Source organism: Callionymus lyra, chromosome 2, assembly GCF_982586985.1.
Source record: "Callionymus lyra chromosome 2, fCalLyr1.hap1.1, whole genome shotgun sequence".
NCBI lineage: Eukaryota > Metazoa > Chordata > Actinopteri > Syngnathiformes > Callionymidae > Callionymus > Callionymus lyra.
Window position 1 is genome coordinate 22,126,019 of NC_141819.1, and position 20,693 is coordinate 22,146,711.

At 39.3% G+C, this 20,693-nt stretch overlaps 3 protein-coding genes across 10 annotated transcripts; 1 reads left to right on the plus strand and 2 right to left on the minus strand.

The window, feature by feature from the left end:
- Window positions 1–408: 408 nt before the first annotated feature.
- On the minus strand, window positions 409–9,535 carry nfe2l1b (nfe2 like bZIP transcription factor 1b). 5 transcript variants are annotated; one of them, XM_087784113.1, is made up of 6 exons: window positions 9,357–9,535; window positions 7,647–8,421; window positions 5,538–5,726; window positions 4,374–4,463; window positions 4,138–4,293; window positions 409–3,848 (listed from the first exon to the last, which is right to left on the minus strand). In XM_087784113.1, the coding sequence occupies exons 2-6, from the start codon at window positions 8,202–8,204 to the stop codon at window positions 2,478–2,480; spliced, it is 2,364 nt and encodes a 787-aa protein (XP_087640239.1). In that variant the 5' UTR covers window positions 8,205–8,421; window positions 9,357–9,535; the 3' UTR covers window positions 409–2,477. The 5 variants fall into 5 exon arrangements, with proteins under 5 accessions (XP_087640239.1, XP_087640236.1, XP_087640238.1 ...); XM_087784110.1 differs by having other exon boundaries at window positions 5,538–5,759; window positions 9,357–9,533; XM_087784112.1 differs by having other exon boundaries at window positions 4,144–4,293; window positions 5,538–5,759; window positions 9,357–9,532.
- A 197-nt stretch (window positions 9,536–9,732) lies between these two features.
- On the minus strand, window positions 9,733–14,017 carry cdk5rap3 (CDK5 regulatory subunit associated protein 3). The gene is made up of 14 exons (XM_087784116.1): window positions 13,860–14,017; window positions 13,340–13,385; window positions 13,124–13,255; window positions 12,902–13,002; window positions 12,760–12,808; window positions 12,297–12,475; window positions 11,846–11,982; window positions 11,626–11,770; window positions 10,980–11,075; window positions 10,830–10,905; window positions 10,673–10,761; window positions 10,387–10,592; window positions 10,153–10,324; window positions 9,733–10,069 (listed from the first exon to the last, which is right to left on the minus strand). The coding sequence occupies exons 1-14, from the start codon at window positions 13,863–13,865 to the stop codon at window positions 10,004–10,006; spliced, it is 1,500 nt and encodes a 499-aa protein (XP_087640242.1). The 5' UTR covers window positions 13,866–14,017; the 3' UTR covers window positions 9,733–10,003.
- A 450-nt stretch (window positions 14,018–14,467) lies between these two features.
- prr15lb (proline rich 15 like b) lies at window positions 14,468–20,463 on the plus strand. 4 transcript variants are annotated; one of them, XM_087784123.1, is made up of 2 exons: window positions 14,468–15,296; window positions 19,570–20,463. In XM_087784123.1, exon 2 carries the CDS (start codon window positions 19,597–19,599, stop codon window positions 19,912–19,914), a length of 318 nt encoding a protein of 105 aa, XP_087640249.1. In that variant the 5' UTR covers window positions 14,468–15,296; window positions 19,570–19,596; the 3' UTR covers window positions 19,915–20,463. The 4 variants fall into 4 exon arrangements, with proteins under 4 accessions (XP_087640249.1, XP_087640251.1, XP_087640252.1 ...); XM_087784125.1 differs by having other exon boundaries at window positions 19,592–20,463; XM_087784126.1 differs by lacking the exon at window positions 14,468–15,296 and adding an exon at window positions 18,460–19,299 and having other exon boundaries at window positions 19,592–20,463.
- The last annotated feature ends 230 nt before the right edge of the window (window positions 20,464–20,693 follow it).

Sequence of the window (20,693 nt, forward strand, 5' to 3'; positions counted from 1 at the left end):
TATTTTATTTATACCTTGCACAGGTTTCTTTGGGCTTTTAGAATTTCAAATGCCAAACACCAACTGAGAGAAAAGCATACAGATAAAGCATAAATGGGAAAATATAAGTTATTAACTCTTCCCAAGGGATCAATAAGATTAAATCTAGACAAGTTATGTATACAAAATGTGTATGTAAAATATTTTTTATTCTTTCAGTTTTATTTTGGAGTTTAATTGAGACAACATCAATTATTTAAAAATTTCTACTTTCAATATGTGTTAAGTGTTTTCGGTCTGGTTACTTTTGTATCAGAACTGGTGCAGTTATGGACCATCAATACCCATACTTGGTCTCCCTCGGGGTGTGGAGTCTTACGACTGCCTTAGGACGACAACATGGCAATAAGAGACGCAGACCCGCAGTGACCTGGCTGAAAATAAGAACGCTTTATTAATCAACTTGAAATCTGATTGCCAACAAATTGCTGGAGACAGTGGGAACTACATCCAAACTGAAAGCAGAGTGAGACAGTAGATGGAGACAGTTGGACAAACACAAATATTTACAGAACAAGACAGACAAAAGAATCGTAGTAGCAGTCCTAAATAGTGTCTTACTGGGTAACAATGTAAATGTCGACCGGTTTCATGCCTGAATATCACATTTAATGAGGACATTATTCTTTTAAAATGACTTCTTGGACATCATTATTGTAAAGTGGCTTAAAAAGTCAGATTCTACGTCCGACCGCTAAGGTAGCTGCATCAACTGACCTACTCATTCTTCTCAACGAAATATGTCGCACATGTGCTGACGAGCTTCATTCAAACTGACGAGTAATAGCACTTCTACTTTGGGGACCCCCAAGCCCCATAAAAACTCTCAAATGTGAAGACAATGAAGTAAAGGCGTTCAAAGTCCTTCGTGGCCACAAGACATTTCACACATTCTGGACCATCAACGTACTCCGCCGTGAAGGGAAACAAAGAAACCCGTGAGCGATCAGGTTGGCAGTTTGGCATTACATCAGTTCAGATGTATGGAGTTGCTTGCGGTTGGCTGAAATTGGCAAATCATTGACCATAGAAAGCAAAAAGGGCCGAAACATAAAGGGTGAGTCGGGAGTACCGGGTTGATGAACCGAGCACAGTGTCTTGAGTCACAGACGATGGGACACGATGCTAGAACTCCACTGCCTTGACTGGTCACAGTAGTTTGAGGTTAAAAAACCATCACTTTTTCTCACGATTCAAGCGTCATGATATAATAAGTCTCCCACTAAAGAGGGAAGTCAATCATTTGTTTTCTTAACCTATGACTCCTCTTTACGCTACAGTACAAGACCTTTGCCGGCGCATCCCTTCCACAGGCGCAGAGAGTAAAGGTAAATATCAGGAGATGACGGGGGACCCAGCCCACATATCTCAGCACCCATCTGGCATGAAAGATGGCCATACAAGGGGGTCGGTGACAAGATTGCGAGACAAGAATATGCCGTCGTGGCTTAGATCGATTGAAACCTCACGTTACACACTTCATCGCAAACAATACATACATTTCCTCTCCACTCGCTTTAGGCAAGAGACACCTCTTCTGTGATCTTAAGCTCATTTACCATTTTTTGGAATTTAGTGGAAGTTTTTCTAGAGGGCGATCCCATGGTTAATTATTTGGGATGAATCCAGTGTGTTCCGAAAATTTCAATTCTTACAGCTTACGGTTTAGTACCTGGGCTCCCAATTTGCAGACATCCTCTAACATAAAGCTCCAACCTCGTGTACACATAAGTTAATAAGAGCTAAATGCAGTTCCTTCGTTTAAAGAGCAACAGACACAGCAAAATGCATAAAGCCAAGCTTCTTTAAAGACAAATTACACAGCTATGTATAATTGATAAGGAAGTGGATACATTTTGCCACCCAGTGCGACTCTTTCCTCAAGTGTCCACGCGTCCTATTCCCAACGGCCTGGGAACACCTCGCTCTACATCCAACAGGCCACCTCATCTGGGCCTTTTTGCACCTACATTTGTAGACTGACTCGTGTCAAGAACACTTTGGTTCTTCAAGAGAACAAATCCCACACAAATCCTTTGGTGATCAGTTTTGAATAGAATCGAGCCGTCTTCTTTCACATTCTCTCCACAATCTTTCTCCACGATTGCGTAAATCACAAGTCTCTGGTGTGTGCTGTGAACTGACAGTCCTTCAAAACAGGAGCACACCACCTTCCACCAGTCAGAACAACCCTGAAAGACCATTTCTTGTCCTTCTTTTTCCCACTTGAAGATGAAATATTAGCATTGGAACGAGGAGCTACTTTTGCATCAAAGTTGTTTCTCAGAAAATTAACATCGAAACAGAATGAAAAGTGCGGAAAAGGCAGGAAGAGAAGTCGACAATGCCGTTTTTCTAGTCACCAGAATCTTCTGAAAGGAAAATAAGGGACATCCCTGTTGCATCTGCAGAGGAAACTCTCCAATTGAAAAACAATTTCATTTCTTTTTGTCTTTCTGCTTCTTCTCCACTTTCCTGTTCGGCTCTGCCGTGGGAATGCGCCGTGGCATGATGAGCACGCTACCGTCATTACTGTACTGAAGCGAGTACTCACTGGGTGGATAGGGCCGGCCCTCTTCGTCCCGTAGCTGAGTGAACACCTCCTGGTACAAACTCTGCATCTTCTGCTTCATCTGCCGGATGGAGCGAATGTACTCGACCTTCTCCTTCAGCAGCCGGGCTTTGTCACGCCGCAGGTCGTGAACCCCCTGCTCCAGGTTGATGATGGTGTCCAGCTTGCGTTTACGGCAGTTCTGTGCCGCCATCTTGTTCTTGCCACGTCTACGGATGTCACGGATGAGAGCCAGCTGGGGTTCGCTGAGGTGGTGTTTGGCGAGGAGCTCGTTGAACTCTTCCACGGGTAGGTTGATGATCTTTTCGTTGGAGAAGGGGATTTTCATGGAACGGGCCCGACGTTCGTCACGACTCGAGTGCTTGTCCATAAAGTCCTGTGGAGGCAGAAACTTGGAACTCTTGTCGCGAATGTTCTTCTTGCCAGAGAGCTCTGGGTGCTCAGTGAAAGCAGAGGAAAGTGGCAGGTTATACGTGTGATTGTGGCTGATGCCCTCTAGCTGAGGGAGGTTTCGGAACTGAGATGGGTCTTGATAGCTCATCCTGCAGAGTTTGCTAAATCCAGGCTGATAACCACCAACAGCTCCTTCCTCAGGTTCTGCGTTGGTGAGTTCAGAGTCTGTGCTATAGCCGACGGCACCTTCCTCTGAGAAGGTGGCAGATGTTGACGAGGAGGAAGCAGCAGACGAGCAGGAGGTCTCGGAGCTGCTCGGAGATGCAGGACTGTGACTGGAGTCTAGAGATAGACCAGAATCAGAATCAAGTTCATCTTCTAACTGGGAGGCCTGGGCCTGACTAAAGCCTTCCTCCATGGCAAGGTCCAGCAAGCTGATCTCGTCCAGCATGGACTCCTCCAGCAGTGTGCTGAAAGGGTCCTGCAGAATGGACGGGGTGGTGATAGTGGTTGTGATGTTGCTGCTGGAACTGTTTATGGGAGGAGGCAGGAAGATGCCGGTCAGGTTTGTGGTTCCAAAGGTGGAGTTAATGTTGGTGGAGTTGCTGGAGGAGACTCTGAGCATGGTGGGTTGCGTGGCGGGGCTCATGGAATCCACCCGTGTTTGAAACACCTGTGGGGGATTCTGACTGCAGCTTGGCAGGGAAGCCTGGTGAAAGCTGACGTTCTGGTTTATTGGTGCAGGATGAGGAGAGAGTCCAAAACTTCCCGTTGCGTTTGCATCAGGCGTCTCACTCGTGTTGCTGCTCGATGACATGTGGAGCGACGTGTTAACCTCCATTGCCTTTGAACAAAAGCGTGGAATAAAAGAGAATCCATTAAGAGCTTGAACGTTTCCTCAAACCATCATCACAGGAGGAATTATTTTAAACCTTGCTTAAATGTCTGCTCACTCTGGTGAGGATTTACATCCTCATGAGCATGAGCACCTATTTTTGTCTAGTTTAAAGGAAAAGTTTTATAAATTTGTGCTGAAATGTTTTTATTAATTTCAATCCTCCCCACATCGCACTGGTTAATAAAGGCAAAAGTAAATTTGATTTGTTTTCAGTGTCAATAATGATCCGTCTTACACTCACTTGTAGCTCCATGATGGCCATGATGTCCTGCCACTGCTGCTCCAGGTCCAGCTGTGGCTCGACCACGGCCAGCTGTGGTGTGAGAGGGAGAGTCTGAGATGTAGAAGGAGCTTCCTCTGCCGACACTGGCGCCAAAACACGAGCTGGGAACTAAAGAAAACCAACATTTATCCAACACCCACTTCCTCCGAGTCTGAGGACGCATTTCAGAAAAGATTCCAGGTTAATACCTCGGTTTCTTCTCCAAAGGGAAAAGTTGCTTCCAGAAGTCTCAAACATTCTTGTAGGGAGGGAGAGGTCTGTGAGCCCAGAGCAGGCAGCTTCGGAAAGATAAAGGAAAGAAGCTTGTAAACTAAGGTCTACCATTTCAAAACTGACAATGAAGTTTACTGATCAGAAACTATTACAGTGTTCCCCATAAAATAGATTATTTTTTCTCTATAAAAATCGTTTTTATGCTGGGTTACAATAAATATGAATTTTAGACAAATACCACAGCACCGCCGCCTAACATCAAACACCACTCTTTCCTCTCCCCTGCTGCTTCTTGCCTTCTTATGATAACTTTGTGGGAAACACTGTATTGTATCTGGTGAGGAAATAATGAGGGCATGCCCTCAGATTTATTTATACCTAAATGGCTCAAATAACAATAAAGTTAATAAAGACAAGTGCATTTTATTAGAAAATGCATAATAAGCATTTTTTAAAACCCTTGTGTTATCTCAGACTCGAGGTGACCCGAAGGCTCGAAAACAGCGTAATTGTGACGACCTCCGCCACTGCATATGTATTTCTGGAAGCCAGAGACAATACAAGGGATAACCCTCAGATAAAACAAGGGTTAAAACATTGTATTTACATGATCTACTACTAAATGTTAGAAAGAAAGAGCAGCCTCAGGCTTTCAAGTTTCACGCAATAACTAGAAGTGGAGTCATTACAATGTCCTGAATGTCTAGAAATGTAGCCCTAATCAAATTCAAACCAAAAGATGAGGACAAGATGTGGAATTGAGACCCTGATGTGACAGAGTGTCAGGAATACACAGCACGGGTTTTACCATCAATGGATAAATACAACAAGGACACTAATACTTCTGGAAATGTTATTTTTGGGCATGTGATCCAAATGTGCTGGAAAAATGTATATGGAGAGCATGACAGTATGAAATCTCTGATCTTAATCTCAAGTATACTATGGGGGTACATTGTACATGCAGGAAACCCCTCAAGCATCGTACAGCTGACAGTGTTGTGTAATGATGAGTGAGGAAAACTTTCCCCAGACTAGAAAGTACTTTGGATCAGTACAGTAAAATAAGTATTGCATCTCTGCTTACAAAATATTAAGAAGCAGTGCATGAGGTTTAAGAGTGGCTTTGGTCCACTAACCTGCTCTGGAATGCTCTCTCCAGTCTCGCCATCTACTGGCTGGGCTCCTTGAAGGTTTACGCCGTTCCTCCAGCTCTCCTGCTCCTCGCTTCCCTCCTTGCTCTCCTGAATCTTAGGTTTCTCCTCCTCATTCTCCTTCTGACGGTTGGTGTAGTTGAAAACTTCTCTTCCAGCTCCGAGGTCGATGTCCTGTCGCCATAATATGTCGATCAAGTCAATATCCTGAAAGCAGAAAATATTCTGTTGTTGTTCAACAACAGGCTAAGAAGGAGGTCATTGATCCTCGAATGGTTTTACACCAATCTAACAAACACTTGATATTTTGGAGGTTATTTCTGGCCAGCAGTGTTACAGTGATGCAGTCAGATGATGAAACCATGACATAAATATTTTGGCACGGTGGTCAACATGTGACAAGGATAACGGACTTAATGACTCTTGACTGATGCGTTTCATCAATGAAGCCTTTTAATGTTATTTCTTCACTTGGTGAAACCCTTGCAAAACAGAGGTTTACAAAACACATGATTTGGATCTCTCATAACTAGTTAAGGACATAAATAACAATTATTGCTGTATTCCTGTAAATGCATTTTTTGTTTTCAATTATGATGTGTGTTATGTTATTTTATATTTATTCTTAAAACCAATTTCCCATAAAAATAATTTTTAATCTGACAGATGTCACTATTTTAGATTCAACAGAACATATTTAATTGTATTGACCCTCAAGTGATGTTTCGTACAATATTTACTTCAGTACTTTTTATACACACCTTAGTTGCACCAAAAAATATCCCATTCATAAAAAGACCTAAAGGGCAACTAATATTTTGATTTAAGTGTGTCTTAAATATATGTTGGACTCTATTGTATCATCAGTATGTGTCCGTTTGTACAAAACTCTCTTTTCGTTTAAATATTTACATGAGAAAATTAGCTTAAGACCCGCCCACTGAAAAGACTTCTTATTTCTGGAGATTAAATCTTGTTTACCGTTATAACACCCACTCTGCTGTGATTGGTCAAACATCAAGGAATGTCACCGCGCGTCATCAAATCGAGAAGTCTCCACCTCCAAGGGACTCGTATAAACAAATCGGGCGAGATTACAGCTGGCTGGAGGAGAAGTGTAGACCATTATTACTCCATAATGGACTCCGCTCTCGTAACTTCTCGTTCGCCGAGATCTCAGACGGGGGAGAACATTATAAAGTAATAACTTCAAAAAAAAAATCGTCATAATGAGGGACTTACTGCATCTTGGATATGAACTTAAACATTTGAAACATGTGAGTGAGTCAGAAAAGTTGGATTCGACATTAGTTGACCTTTAACGGACCAGCTTAAGACCCCATTGTGTATCAGAAAGTTCAACCAATACTTACATTATTTTGTTCCACCATGTCATTACCTCAAAGAGTCTAGGGGTAAATGGGTCAGGCGTAAATTAATGACACGAAAATGTCATAATGAAACAGAAGGTATAACAAGGTAAGGATATAACAAGGTAAATGCAATGGTTCTAGGAATTATTTCTCATATGGTCAATTCATAAGTGTTTTGAGACACATATGGATACGTATGTCAATAGCTGAGCAACAAATAAGCAGTTGGAAACAAAATATGAATCCTATTACAGTGTCATGACAGATTTCTAGTTTGTGTATAGTTAGATATATAACTTTAGTTAAATTTCTCATTAGGATATTTCCATGATCAAGTACTAAGTCATAGTGTTGTATTGAACTCTTTTGACCTTATCTCTGTTTTACTTCCACTGAAATGGGAAAAAATAATATAAATCTGGTAACCTTACCATCGCCGTCCCATAGTAAAGGTCTAACATAGTTATGTTTAAGTCCTTTTAAGCAAATTATATATATGATGATTTTTAATCTTTCCCTTTGGGGCTATTGTTATATTTACTGATGGGGTTAGAAATCAGGTCCCAGAAAAATGGAGGAGTTTCTAGTGGCAGTTCACCACAGTTCATAACCTAATTGAATTAAAACCTCTAGCATCAGTGTAGTCATTTCTGATAGCAAAATGTGATAAATAACTTGGGACTGTAATACTTATACATGACAGTTAAGCAAGCGATCTCACCTCTTTGGATAGGTCATCATTGCCATCTCTGCTGCCCTGCTCTTGTGTTCCCTCTGAAGCCACCGCCCCCAAGCTGCTGTCTGCTACGTTCAGGTTGTATGTTGATTCAGATGCTCCGCTTCCTGCCCTCATGGCCGGGGTAGCGTCAAGGTTGTTAATGTCCTCTATGTCGGCCCCATTGTCCAGGGTGATGCTGGAGCTGGATTGGCTACCGTTGGACACCGCCGTCTCTGAGTCCCGATGCACTAGCCACGTGTTTAGCTCTGTATTGGGCACAGACAGACGATCCAGCTGGCGCACCTGGTTCAGCAGACGCCGAGTTGTGAAGAAGTGATCCAGGTCCACACTTTTAGGGTGTATGCCATAGCCATCCAGCGTGTTGCGCAGGTTGTGGAATTGTGTGGGGGTGTAGGCTGAGCTCGGGCCCAGGATGATCTCTCTGAGCGGGGGGAGCTGGTTGCTCAGATAGGTGTCAAAGTCCACCCGCACCCCAATGAGACTCAGGAGGATGGTGAACTGAATCAGGCCCTCTGTGAAGTACTTTTTCAGGTAAAGCATTTCTTTACAACAGGAAAAAAGGTAAAAATAAAAAATAAAAACAAAAAGGGGGCCAAAAACTCTGGCTCAACACCTCTTGCCTAAACGATTGAGTTGAACTCAAATAAATAGATTAAATAAATAGTCTTAATTTAGAAGTGCCAATGTGGGGTTTCTAGTTATGGGTCCAGTTTTAAATCACAGCCTCCTTCTCGTAAAAGCTCTGGTCTTCTTTCACCTGAAATAGAAAATACTTAAGTTACTTGCAGGATTTAAAAGTAATATAGCAGCTTCATTCGATCATTTACCTATTGATATCAAGTACATTTTAATAGAAACAAAGCCCAGCAGGGTATCCTAGACCCCCTGCAATCTCTCGACCCTCCTTCGTCTGGAGAGAAGCGAAGCCTCGTTATATGATGGTTTCTTTTCTTTTTTTTTGCTAGCAAGAACAGAGAACACTCACATTTTGAAGTGACCCACCCTTTAAAGGACAACTACTTCTGGAGGATGCTGCTGAAGGTGAGTGTAGGAGTTGGTGAGGCTCGCTGGGCAGGCTAGCAGCAGAAGGGTCCCTCCCTCCTCTCCCTAAGCTGCGCCCATCTTCGACCTCATGACGTTTACCGACAGATATTCCCGTCAGCACGTCTGGTCAACCTCTCAAGGCATTCATATAACACGGGATATACTAAAATACGGAGTCAATGCTGCCGGTTGGACTCGTAAATCAAATGTAGCTGCTAAAAAAAAAAGTGGCCGGTACATTCGCTACTTCCGCCAGGGTTGGCATCACTCTCCCTGGCAACAAGTGGTAAAAAAGTGACTGACGTGAGCTCTCAACCACTCACAGCCGACATGGAGCGTCGACGTCACATGACTCCAGGAGGTTATAGCCAATAGGAATAAAGCGAGGGCGGGGTTTGAAACGGGGTTCTTCCATTGGCCGCTGTCACACGGGACCAGCTAACAGGCTAGTCAACCGCTAGCTACTGTAACCAGTGAAGTTCAGTAAAAAGTAAATAATAACACGAATAACACGAGTTAACCACAACGAGCGTCCCATGCCTTGTCATCTTGTAGTCATATGTATACTCTTAACAGATGTCATCATCTTTGTCACGAGCACAACGTTATACGCACTATTGGAAAAAAAGCTATTTATTTAATACTTACGCCAGAAGCTTTACATCAGTTTCATGGCGCCTGTAGGTCCAGTCCAACGTTTGCACGTCTGTTCACTTCCCCCTCGTCAAAAAGTTCGACGGCGTTATCAAAACAGGCATTCTGCTTGCCCTCAGCCTTCCTTCATTGAATGGGCCACCATGACTTGCAGAATAGCTAGCTGGCCGGCTAGCCTAGCAGCGCCGCTTGACACCAAAACATGCTTCCGCACAGCGCATGCGTAGAACATTCTAGCATCTACTGGCAAGCTTTCGTCAGCTGGATGAAAATCCCCCAACGTGTCCCGACAGAGACCCAGAAGTCAGTGAGGCCAAATGAAAAAAACGGGGTTGAATAATATTTTTAATATTAATTATAAATACATATTTTTCTTTTACAAAACTGATTACAACCAGAATCCATTTCACAATACTAAATTAATTAAAACAGTTGCCACATCTATTTCCTTACAAACATGTATTATGGTGAAATAACATCCGTTTGAATTTAGAATTCACTTAGAATAGAGTGGAAATTTACCAAAAAATTGCATTTGATCATTTTTGTGTGTGAATGGCCAATGAAAAAAAACATAGTATGAGAAAAAAGAAAACATTGTGAATTAAATATTTTCTTTAATTCATCACAAGAACATTTCCTTATACATTAACCCCCATCAGATTGACAGGCCTGTTATTGTACCGTTTGGAAATATCTGCTTCGATCTGGAAAGATAAAACAATGACAGGAATAAAATATTAACAGCAACTGTGACCATATAGAGGGCAGTCTTAAGATAGAGTCTTACTAGTTTCTGGAGTTCCCGGGTGCTTCCTGCCAGCAGCTCCACACGTGGCTCCAGCCTCGCCTGCTCCTCCAACGCTTCCTGTCTCTTCTCAACCATCGTAGTGCTTTTCAGAACCAGAATATCCGCCTGCTTCATTTTCTGCCTTAGAACCTCAGTGACCCGCTCAACATACCTGCACACAAATATTTTTTACATAAACTTAATAAATTACTTATTATTAGACATCCTGGTTACCGTGGTGACGCCTGGATCATGAAGAGGTGTTGCATCCGGAGAGAGGTGAGTCTGATGACAAGATCCTGAACCTCGGACAGCATCTTCTTGATCTGCCGCTCAGTTTTCGCATGAATGATGGCAGGTGCCGTTTGGAACATGTTCATTGCGACGATATCATCCTCTACTGCCATCTCACGCAGTCGCTGGCTTAGGAACACCTCCAACTAAAACCACAACGACAGAAGAGTATAACTTGTGTGAATTAGATTAAATATAAATAACCAATAAATTGTATTCGATTTACCTCTGTGAGTTCATCAATGAACTGACTGCGTGTCTTAGTGGTCTCTAGTATTGAAAGAGCATCTTCCCCTCTGGCGACACCCTCTGGACCTGTGAGAAAACATGTCAGAGCTAAACTCTGGCGAATGAAAGTAAAATATGGGACATGTTGCTCTTACAGTCTATTCCTGTCCCCATAACTTCAATTTCAATGGCAGCTGTTTCACCATCGCCCCAGTCAATCCCACCAGCATCCTGGCAAGCGGTGAAAAAAAAAGTGTTTAAAGAGATCATGTGTGGGGGATTTTTTCGAAAAGCAAAAGTATTACCTCAGAGTTGGGCTCCAGGCTGATGCCCCAGTCAATTCCCTCTTCAAGTTTTACCACTGTATTCACAGTGCCTTTACCGAAATCCCCCCAATCAATCTTAAGTAGGAAAAAAGAAGAGTTAAAACATGACATTTCTGTATTTAAAGCAGCAAAACAGAATATTTTAAAAGTCGTTTCTCGCTCCCCACAGTGTCAGGACAGTGTAACTTCAATGTCATAGAACTTCACAAAACTTTAAAAAGTCCACCCATCAACTTCAAAAATGTTCTTTGATAACAATTTTCTTTGGATAAATAAATAATAAAGTATCTTATTAGACACATTAAAACAAATAATTGTAGATTTACATATGATACTGTTGACTCTTTCTGATTCAAGATGTAATTGTAAAATCAAGTAAGAAAAATTATTATTCATGTTAATTGTGCTATGAGGGTTCATGAGGTTTTTGTCCCAGTTTTGGATTCAGAATTTCTGCTCTTACTAATCTGTGACTCAGAGTTCAGGTCAAATAATGTGCATCCTCCATGTATCATTTTTAATATTGATAGAAGATATTACAATATAAATAATTTTAATAACAAATACTTAATGGCGAGTGGCGACACTGGCAGGGAGTTGACGCAATTCCTTGAGTCCAACTTACCGTGTCCTCTGAAACGGTTTCAGGAGGAGCCTCCTCCACCACTGGCCTCTCAACAACTGTGGGAACAGTTCCTGTTCTCCACTCATAGAACGTTATGTTTCCTTTGTTCAGGACAAAGGTAAGCATGGGCAGGAGCGGCTCAGACCTATAAGGAAGATATTTTTAGTTGTAAAAAATGGAAGAAAAATGCTTTCATGTTAATAGGAATGCGTTAACTCACCACTCACAAACAAAATTAGTAAACGCTGTGTAATATTTAATATGTTCTTCTAACTTCACAACATCCTTCCCAACTTGGTCGAGAACCACTGGCAGGTCTTTCACCAGAGCCTGCAGCTCACGTGTGACGCTCTCTCCCTGCAGGACCACAAAAATGACACATATATTTTAAAGGAAAGTAAATGTTTGTTTGACTTTTTCCACTTTTTAGGTTGAATTTAGATCTACAAATAGTAATCATATTAATCGCCACATTTGTTCACAATCTGCAGACTGAACATTTTTTTTATTTATTACCACTTTTGGTTGCGTTTTTTTGCTGATGGTATATGCTTCAATAACTATATAACTATATAAACTATGATTTATTTCACTATTTCTTAGCAGGACTCTGGAAAAGCTGGACAAGAGACACAGGTCATAAAATTAAAATTAAACATGTGTGCACACACTTTGATTCCATACTGTTTACATGCGGCGTGGTATCGTTCCTTCAGGTCAACCGCAGAGTTCTGACTCTCTGTTTCCTTCCGACTGAAATCCTGCTGCTGCTGTTGAGCTTTGACAATCTGCTTCCTTAGAGCCGGACCTTCATAGCTCACATTCCGGATCAGAAGGCTGGCAACCTCAGCTAACAAACGGTATGAGAATTGGATGAAAAAAACAAAAACATTATAGAATGTGAGAAAGAGGCTACCAACAGAATGTCTTACAACAAAGTCCTCGTTAATTACAGCATATTATATATTATACGTTTATATTTGGCATTTTCAGCAGAAACAACCACAAAATAAGGTCTAAAAGGTTGCAAAAAAGAGAATATAATTGAAACCTTGATAATTACATGATGCTTAGTTAAACTTTAGATTATATATATATATATATAACGTAATAGATCACTGCATGAATACTCACCTAAATAAATATTATCCACTTCATACAGAGACACAATCTCCTGCCAGTCCTATAAAAACCACAAAACGGTTTTAACATATTGAAATAATCAGCAAATACTTCTTATGAAACCGTCTCAACTTATGATGTTTGCACTTCTCACCTTCATTCTCTGGGATGAATATCTGCCGAAGAAGTTTTTGGACGAAGCCTCAGTTCCTTTCAGGATTTGGATTATTTTTAGACAGTGGAAATAGTGGATGTCTGCAGGTGAGAAAAAAAAGTATAATTGTCTAGAATTTATTCTAAAACCTTTAACTGTAGGCTTACAGCAAGGCAGCTGAATGTTTATGCTTTGTAATATAAAAATAAAATGTAACACTACATGAGCCAGACAGCAGCTGCTTGATCTCCTCGTTCTCAGGCATGTCCTGGATGGCAGCATTGATCTTCTCTCTGATTCCATGAATGGCACCTTGCCATTTGATGTTGCAGTGACGGCGATCCACCAGCCAGTCTGCCAGTATGGACAGAATTGTTACAAAACATATTTACATATAGAGAAATTAATAAAAAGTAATCTGCTCAGGAAATCACCTACCCAAAAGTTTGCTGGACTGAACGTCAATCGGAAGGGTTTGAATATTCTGTAAACAACAAATGAATTAAATATAATGCACATCACACATTACTAAGAATAGTGTGCACACAAAAAGTGTAGTACGTTTGAAGATTGAAAATGTAATTTACTTCCGGGTGAAAAAACGAACTACTGTATAATTACTGTCTATTATGTATTTAGACGTAAAACGAAATGAGAGAACAAATAAAATCAAACCAGTTTGTTAGAATGTATTTCAATCTATTTTACTTTGACTGAACTTCAGTATGTTCAGTAAGTTTGTCTGCACGTGCCACATTTTGTTGCGCTGTACATTTTGGTTTAATGTGATAATTGTATTCCAATAACAAAAGTAAAAACTGATCCGCAGCATTACAGCATTACAAATATAAACATAGTGGTTGGATTTGACAGTGTTAGCCATTAGCCATTGCTACACAGCTGTAACATATTCTTTTTAAAACTTGATAATTCAAGTTAACATCTAACCAGTTCATACCTCCATGGTTGCTTGTTTTATGCAGGAACGAAATGTCTTATTCCTTCATCAGCACACTTTTGATAAAATAACTAATCCCAAATATCAGACAGCATCGTACGAAGACTTGTTTATGACACGTTAGTGGAAAGAGAACCAATAGGAAACGGCGATAGTGAGATGCGCAGTACTGACCAATAGTAGATAATGTTACTCGGATTCGACCCAGTTTCTCATTTCTGATTGGTGGGTTTTACTCCAAGCAAATTCAGAGCTAATCACATGAGGGCGCTATTGTGCAGTTAGTTCATCCATTTATCAACATAAAGGCGCAAACTAAAGTTGACGGACAAAAATAGTACTGTAGAGTACTTTATTGTAAACATAACTTCTGGTATGTTTTTCATATTTCTACTTTCATATTTCTTGTTTGTTCTCCCAGCAGTTCTTAGGAACTTATAGTTGAATAAACAGAAAAGCAATACATTGAATTACAACAAAATAAACAACAAACAATTAAATAAACAAATCAATAAATAAAAAAAATATTTTATTTAATACAATAAAGATTAGTACACGTGCACATGCATGAGGAGGGAGCTATAAACATGAATAAAACTTTCCTTTTTTTTAATAGCCTGACTGCAAGGGGCAGGTTATGGATTTTATTACAGCAAGAGCAGGAACTGACATATAAGCAAAATGGCAATGCATGTTTTAAAAATAAAAAAGAATGTGTTCATTCTTTTTTATTTTCATAACTGCTCAAACCATTACAAGTTTTCATTTCTGTAGCAGCATTTCTTTTTGAAGTGAATGCAATTATATTTCTAAATTCAGTATATAATAAATATTATTTTGAGGAAACACAAATGTTATCCTGGTTGTGAGAAGGATTTAAGTGCTTGGCCTCTTGTGATTCCATTGCTGAGTGGGAAGGATCATGCTGTTCCAGAGTTCCAGGTCATTTGACTGTAAGTGTGCGTCCTGCAGATTCTACTCGACTATGCAAAAGATCAGTCACACACCTACTATCTTTTATGGACCCTGATATCCCTCTTCCCCCACCCAGGTACTTTTTTTTTCTTTTTTATCTCTCACATCAAACACAACTTCGCTACAAGTCCAAAATCCACATGAAATCAAGACTGTGTGTTGTGTGGCTGGTTCCTGATAAAGATCATTTATATGCAACAAATCTCAAGTTCACAGTGGCGATCCAGACTGGAGTCACATGTCTGCCCTTGTGGGCGGACTCCAGGTACATGAGTGCGTGTGTGTGTTTGTAGAAGGTGTGTGCTGCACGGGGAGAAGGTGAGGCGGCCACAGACAGTCAGATGCTGCACCTGTGCACATTCAGAGGAGGAAGCAACGAGAAAAGCGGATTTCTCTCAGATGATGGCGAGACAGGCTCACGTCTAAACTCCGAGTTTCACCCAGAACTTCACAGTTAAGCAGGTGAGAACCCATATACTTACGCACAGGTACATTTTTGTTAACGTATGTTTGCAACTTTTAGAAGGGTTTTGAGATCATTAGCAAAAAAAACTAAACACAACAATAACATAAAAACAGCAAAGTTAATATACACAAATCATTATCCATGACCAGAATTCAGTGGGTTAGTAATTCCTAGCCAATTTAATATTTAGAAACCCAATAGAGAGTATTCAGAGATTAGCTTTACACATGAGAAATTCATTATTCTTTACATCTTACCAAATTTAAAAAAAAAAACTTTTTGGTGCAGAATTCCGATTAATACTGTAACTATCAACGACAACGCCACAACAAGAAGGCTAAAGAAGCTAATTTCCAGCTCACACTGCTAGTTCACCCATTTTTAAAGTTCCCCTTATTCAATTTTGTTTTCCACTGACATTAAGAAGTGCTGATCCTCATCCCTGACTTTCATATTTAGATAAAGGATGAATGCTGGGAGTATAGATGGCCGCCATCTTTAGGCGCCCGAATCACACACCAGTACCAAGGAAGGTTATGTCATGTTATTGAAGGACTGTGGTCAGTGATTTGTGAACATAGTCACCGTGTTCCTTCTGTGATCTCACGGCGTCCGGTGACTCGCCCACACAGTAACTTATTAAAGTAAAAGCGTGGAGGGGCCTCCTGTGTGTCAACAGGCCCTTTTGTCTCAAAGGTCACGTCAAAACCAAACACTGCAAGAGAAATATGTGAATTAACTCTGAAAGATCTTTTGCGACTGACTATGCTGAATTTGTTTCGCAGAAACTGGATGATGTAAGGTCAACAAACTATGTAAATGTTCTGAAATTGCGTGTAGCCAAGTCCTGTCTTGAAGATCCCACAGCGGAAGAGCCAAACTTTTCATTATACATCATTTCATTCATTTGACCATATTTTCCATATTTGCTTGATAAGACTGATTAATGTTCACGTGGTTTCATTGATATATCTAACATAATCATACCCAATAAAATGTCTGGATTATTATTGCATTAGGATTTACTATAAGTAATTATATACAAAAAATATATCACATTTGAATTTAAATCATAAACATTAAAACTTTTTTTTTTGACTTTTCAAATGATTAAATCAAATTTGATATTTTTAAATAGAGGTAAATGTTGTTGCCTCAATGTCTCAAGTCTTTGTTTGATTCTTAAATTTGCACTATTCTCACAATCCCCCCAAAAATACAGAGATTATTTGACTTATTTGACTTTTTTTTAATTCTGATTACTTTGTATTGACATTTTTGATTATTTATATTATTATACAACGTAATGTCATCAATTATTGGCCAATTAATTTATTTGACAGAAGATTAGATTGTTATTTATAATCTATGATCTACAATGGAGTTACTTAGTTACTCACAAAATATTGAAGTCCACATTAAATCCACATAACTGAATCACTCATTGAGGGAAGATCAATGTGCAAATTCATTTTTAGTTTTATTTTTTTTTATAAATAAACGTATATAACATCAATTCATAATGTCAAATATTATTGGTTAAAAAAGGCTCCCACCACCCATACTTGTAATGTAGCTCCACGGTTGACAAAAAGGTTATTTGTGATTAAAAAACAAATATCTGGTGATAAAGCTAAAGTTAGGCAGGTTCTTCCTGTGATTAAGTTAATTATCTGACATATCTTGCACGTTGTAACCAGCATTAAAAATGTTTTTCATGTATTGAAACTGAACTTTCATCTATTACTTTATTACGTTTATCGTGTGAGGCTTCTAATCTTTGTTTGTTTTGCTGATAAGAGTTTTCTTGACCATATATCAAGAGTGTTTTCATTGTCACCTTGCAGCTCGTTTATTGCCCCCTTGGTATCTGTCTGGGTTTTATTCTAGGGTCAGAGGCACGTGAAGGGTTACATGGTTGCTATGATAACTCAAAGATCCAACAGGTGCTTTTGTATCAAACTGGTAAACTATCACAAACATGTTGCTACTTTTAAAATGTTTAATACTTCCCGATTCTGATGAAATACACACCCTGTCATTATCAAATAAGGATTTGGCTCCAGGTGATCATTCTACCGAAATATATTCAAAATATTTTAAGCCAACATGCCAGTTTGTCGATCATATCTCTCTTCCCACCGAGCTAATATTTAATAATGTTGACTCATTCTTGTCACGCAATACAAGGGGCTTCTGTTCTTTAAAAAAAAGTATTCTGCTGTTGGTATAGATGACAACATGTGTATTTAAAAAATATTTTATGGGTTTTTACCTCTATTTTCTGATATTATTTTTTACATTTGTCCAGTACATGTTGTATGAACAGCAAGACTATACAAACCAACATATACATAAAATATAAATAAAACATTTCACACATAGATAATGATGAATATGTATAAAAAATACATTTGTTGATAGTTGGTTCTTAATGATTGTGAAATGCACTGCATTTGACAGTAATTCTACAAATGTAATGATACTAAATATTAGAGATACATGAATCAATGAGTGTAATAACAGTTATATAATAATGATATACTGTAATAATATAATGTTAAGTTATTCGAAACATTCAAAAACACGCCCATTTAAGTCATTTTAAAACAAAGACTAATAATTGAGATATAATAACATGTTCCCAAAAAAAGCTTGTGAATCATAGCTTTAGCTGTTGGATAACATAGTTCTGGTTCATAAATATTTGGTAGAGTTTGTTCTTGGTTACACAAGAAGTTAAAAATAAATAAATAAATCAACCTGAGGTAGATTTTGATAACATTAGCATGAGTTAAGATAGCTGCTTCTGCTAACATTAGCATGAGTTAAGATAGCTGCTTCTGATAACATCAGCATAAGTTAAGATAGCTGCTTCTGATAACATCAGCATAAGATAGCTGCTTCTGCTAACATTAGCATAAGTTAAGATAGCTGCTTCTGATAACATTAGCATGAGTTAAGATAGCTGCTTCTGCTAACATCAGCATAAGTTAAGATAGCTGCTTCTGCTAACATAAGCATAATGTAAGATAGCTGCTTATGCTAACATCAGCATAAGTTAAGATAGCTGCTTCTGATAACATCAGCATAAGTTAAGATAGATGCTTCTGCTAACATTAGCATATATTAAGATAGCTGCTTCTGCTAACATTAGCATACATTAAGATAGCTGCTTCTGCTAACATTAGCATAACGTAAGATAGCTGCTTCTGCTAGTGTTACCTGTTAAGTAAGTAACTAATTTGCATTTGTAAAGCGCCTTTTAAAATCCATTCAGAAGGTCAAGATGACACAGTGTCAAACACAGGAGCCCCAAGTTAAGTCGCTAGCATCCTACGGCTTATATGACTTTTAAAATGTGCTTTTAGAGAACAAACATGACAACGTGTTAAAAACATGCTACTTAAAGAAAGAAACAAATAAAACTCATCTGGTTGCTTGACTGCTGACCACCAGGTTAAATAAGAAGAACAAAGAAAAACAATAAAAGCAAACCTGGATGTTATTGCTTTATTACCACTCACGCTTTGATGATAGTTGATAGCAAACCTTACATAAGACACCTGACGGAGCATCTTCACCATCGGTAAATAATTGCACTCGTTTCCCAGAGAAAGCCAGGATTGTGGTGCCGGCCTTACGTAACCGACTCTGCTAGCTTTGATGACTTGAGATCGAGTCACTGACAGAAGATACTTCATCATTAATTTATCCAGCGCACGCAGAGCGGGTCAGGTGGCCCGAGTCATGTGATCAGAACAGGTGGACCATGTCAGGAAGACTTGATGTTTTGGAGAATCCAGAGCGGTTGAGCTCAGAAGATACTATACAGCTTCGATAGAAATCTACTTAAAAGCAGATTATCAAACCATTGTTTATGTAGCTGTGATGTGAAGCTACATGTTCATCAATACTTTCTTATTCAGCCCTAGAATTACAGTTATTAGGAGGATTGAGGCGTGACTGAGAGTCAACTTCAGTTTACACACTGAACAGGTGCGTGATCATGTGATACTTTATCAATTATGACCACCATAAACATGTCTCATTTTGGTCTACATATCTGCCTGGTTACATCGAGACCCCTGAGATCTTGACTTTTTGATCACGATACATGCACATGAAGGAACCCTTTTTCTCGTATAATCCAAACTAACTTTTCCTGCTTGATCTGTAATATTCATGTTGGTTAAAAGCAAACAAACAGCACCTCTGGAACTAACTTGAAAATAGCTCAGTCACACTTTTTTTATCTTGTGTTCTCAGGTTGTACTTGTCGCTACTACAGGTGCCATGGCCGACCCCAGCTGGTGGAAACTGACCTTCTCACGCAAGAAGAAATCAGAGCCCAAAGTTCTGTACGAGATCCCTGCCGAGTACGGAAGCAACACCGGCAACGCTGCGCTCAACGCGGCGACGCCGGAGACGGTGGACAGCCAGCTAAACGCCCGACTGGAGAGGTTTGTGGACAAATCGGCCACCAAAGGGCGCCACGTCAAGGTGTCGCATTCGGGTCGCTTCAAGGAAAAGAAGAAAGTGCGGCCGACGCTGGAGGCGAACCTGTACACGGAACACAGCCCCCGGGATGAGAACCTTCAGAAAAAAGACTGAAAAGTATATATAGAAAAACATAAAGAGTAAAAGGGAAAACAGAATGTGTGCTCTGTGGAGCGTGACACACCCGAAAACAGCTGAACAAATGGCTGTTTGATCAACATGTGACCGATAAAACAAAGATTCTTCCAGTGAATGAATAACAAATATGATTGTTTTATGACGTGTCTGTGATCATCTTTTAGTGCATTTGTTAATACCGTTTATTTTTTAGCAAACAAATGTTGATTTTGTCTTCTTTTTTTTTTTACAGCCATCCAAAATGTTTTATTCATTGATATTAAAATATTTTTTATTTAGATATTCTTATTTACCCAGAGGAAGTTATGTACAAAATATAAAAACTGAACGTTATCGTCCTAGGCAGAAATTATTTCATGTCAAAAGCCATTTAATTTAATATATTTTTTTAAATGTCATTTGTTGTCAATGTCTTGTACGCAAAAGTTAATCATTAAGTTGATTAACAAATACCTGTCTTGTTGCATCAAAGATGTGCTTTTGCAATATGAAAAATTAAAGAAAAGTGATAAAAGAAATTGTAAATTTCAATTTAAATCAGAGTTCATTTCCTTAAGTCCTAGAAATTATTTGATATATTGTTATACATTTTCTAGATTAGTAGTCTCTTACTTCAAACCTTAGTTTTACTCAAATAATTATATATACTGTATATCAACTATTTTTTTTTTCCTTACACCACTGAAGGTTCAAATTCTATTCAGCCCAGTGTTTATTACTGTTGTTGCCATGGGAACAGTAAGTCGATACTGTCA

What these genes read in the sequence shown, in the direction of transcription:
- nfe2l1b (XM_087784110.1), bottom strand. Translation starts at nt 8,204, where the DNA reads ATGCTTTACCTGAAAAAGTACTTCACAGAGGGCCTGATTCAGTTCACC. An exon ending in CCTTTGGAGAAGAAACCGAG is followed by an intron (nt 4,294 to 4,373) that starts GTATTAACCTGG and finishes GGTTTTCTTTAG; the next exon opens with TTCCCAGCTCGTGTTTTGGC. An exon ending in TCATGGAGCTACAAGTGAGT is followed by an intron (nt 3,849 to 4,137) that starts GTAAGACGGATC and finishes TTTTGTTCAAAG; the next exon opens with GCAATGGAGGTTAACACGTC.
- cdk5rap3 (XM_087784116.1), bottom strand. An exon ending in GCCTGGAGCCCAACTCTGAG is followed by an intron (nt 10,906 to 10,979) that starts GTAATACTTTTG and finishes ACCGCTTGCCAG; the next exon opens with GATGCTGGTGGGATTGACTG. An exon ending in TCATTGATGAACTCACAGAG is followed by an intron (nt 10,593 to 10,672) that starts GTAAATCGAATA and finishes TTGTGGTTTTAG; the next exon opens with TTGGAGGTGTTCCTAAGCCA.
- prr15lb (XM_087784123.1), top strand. Translation starts at nt 19,597, where the DNA reads ATGGCCGACCCCAGCTGGTGGAAACTGACCTTCTCACGCAAGAAGAAA.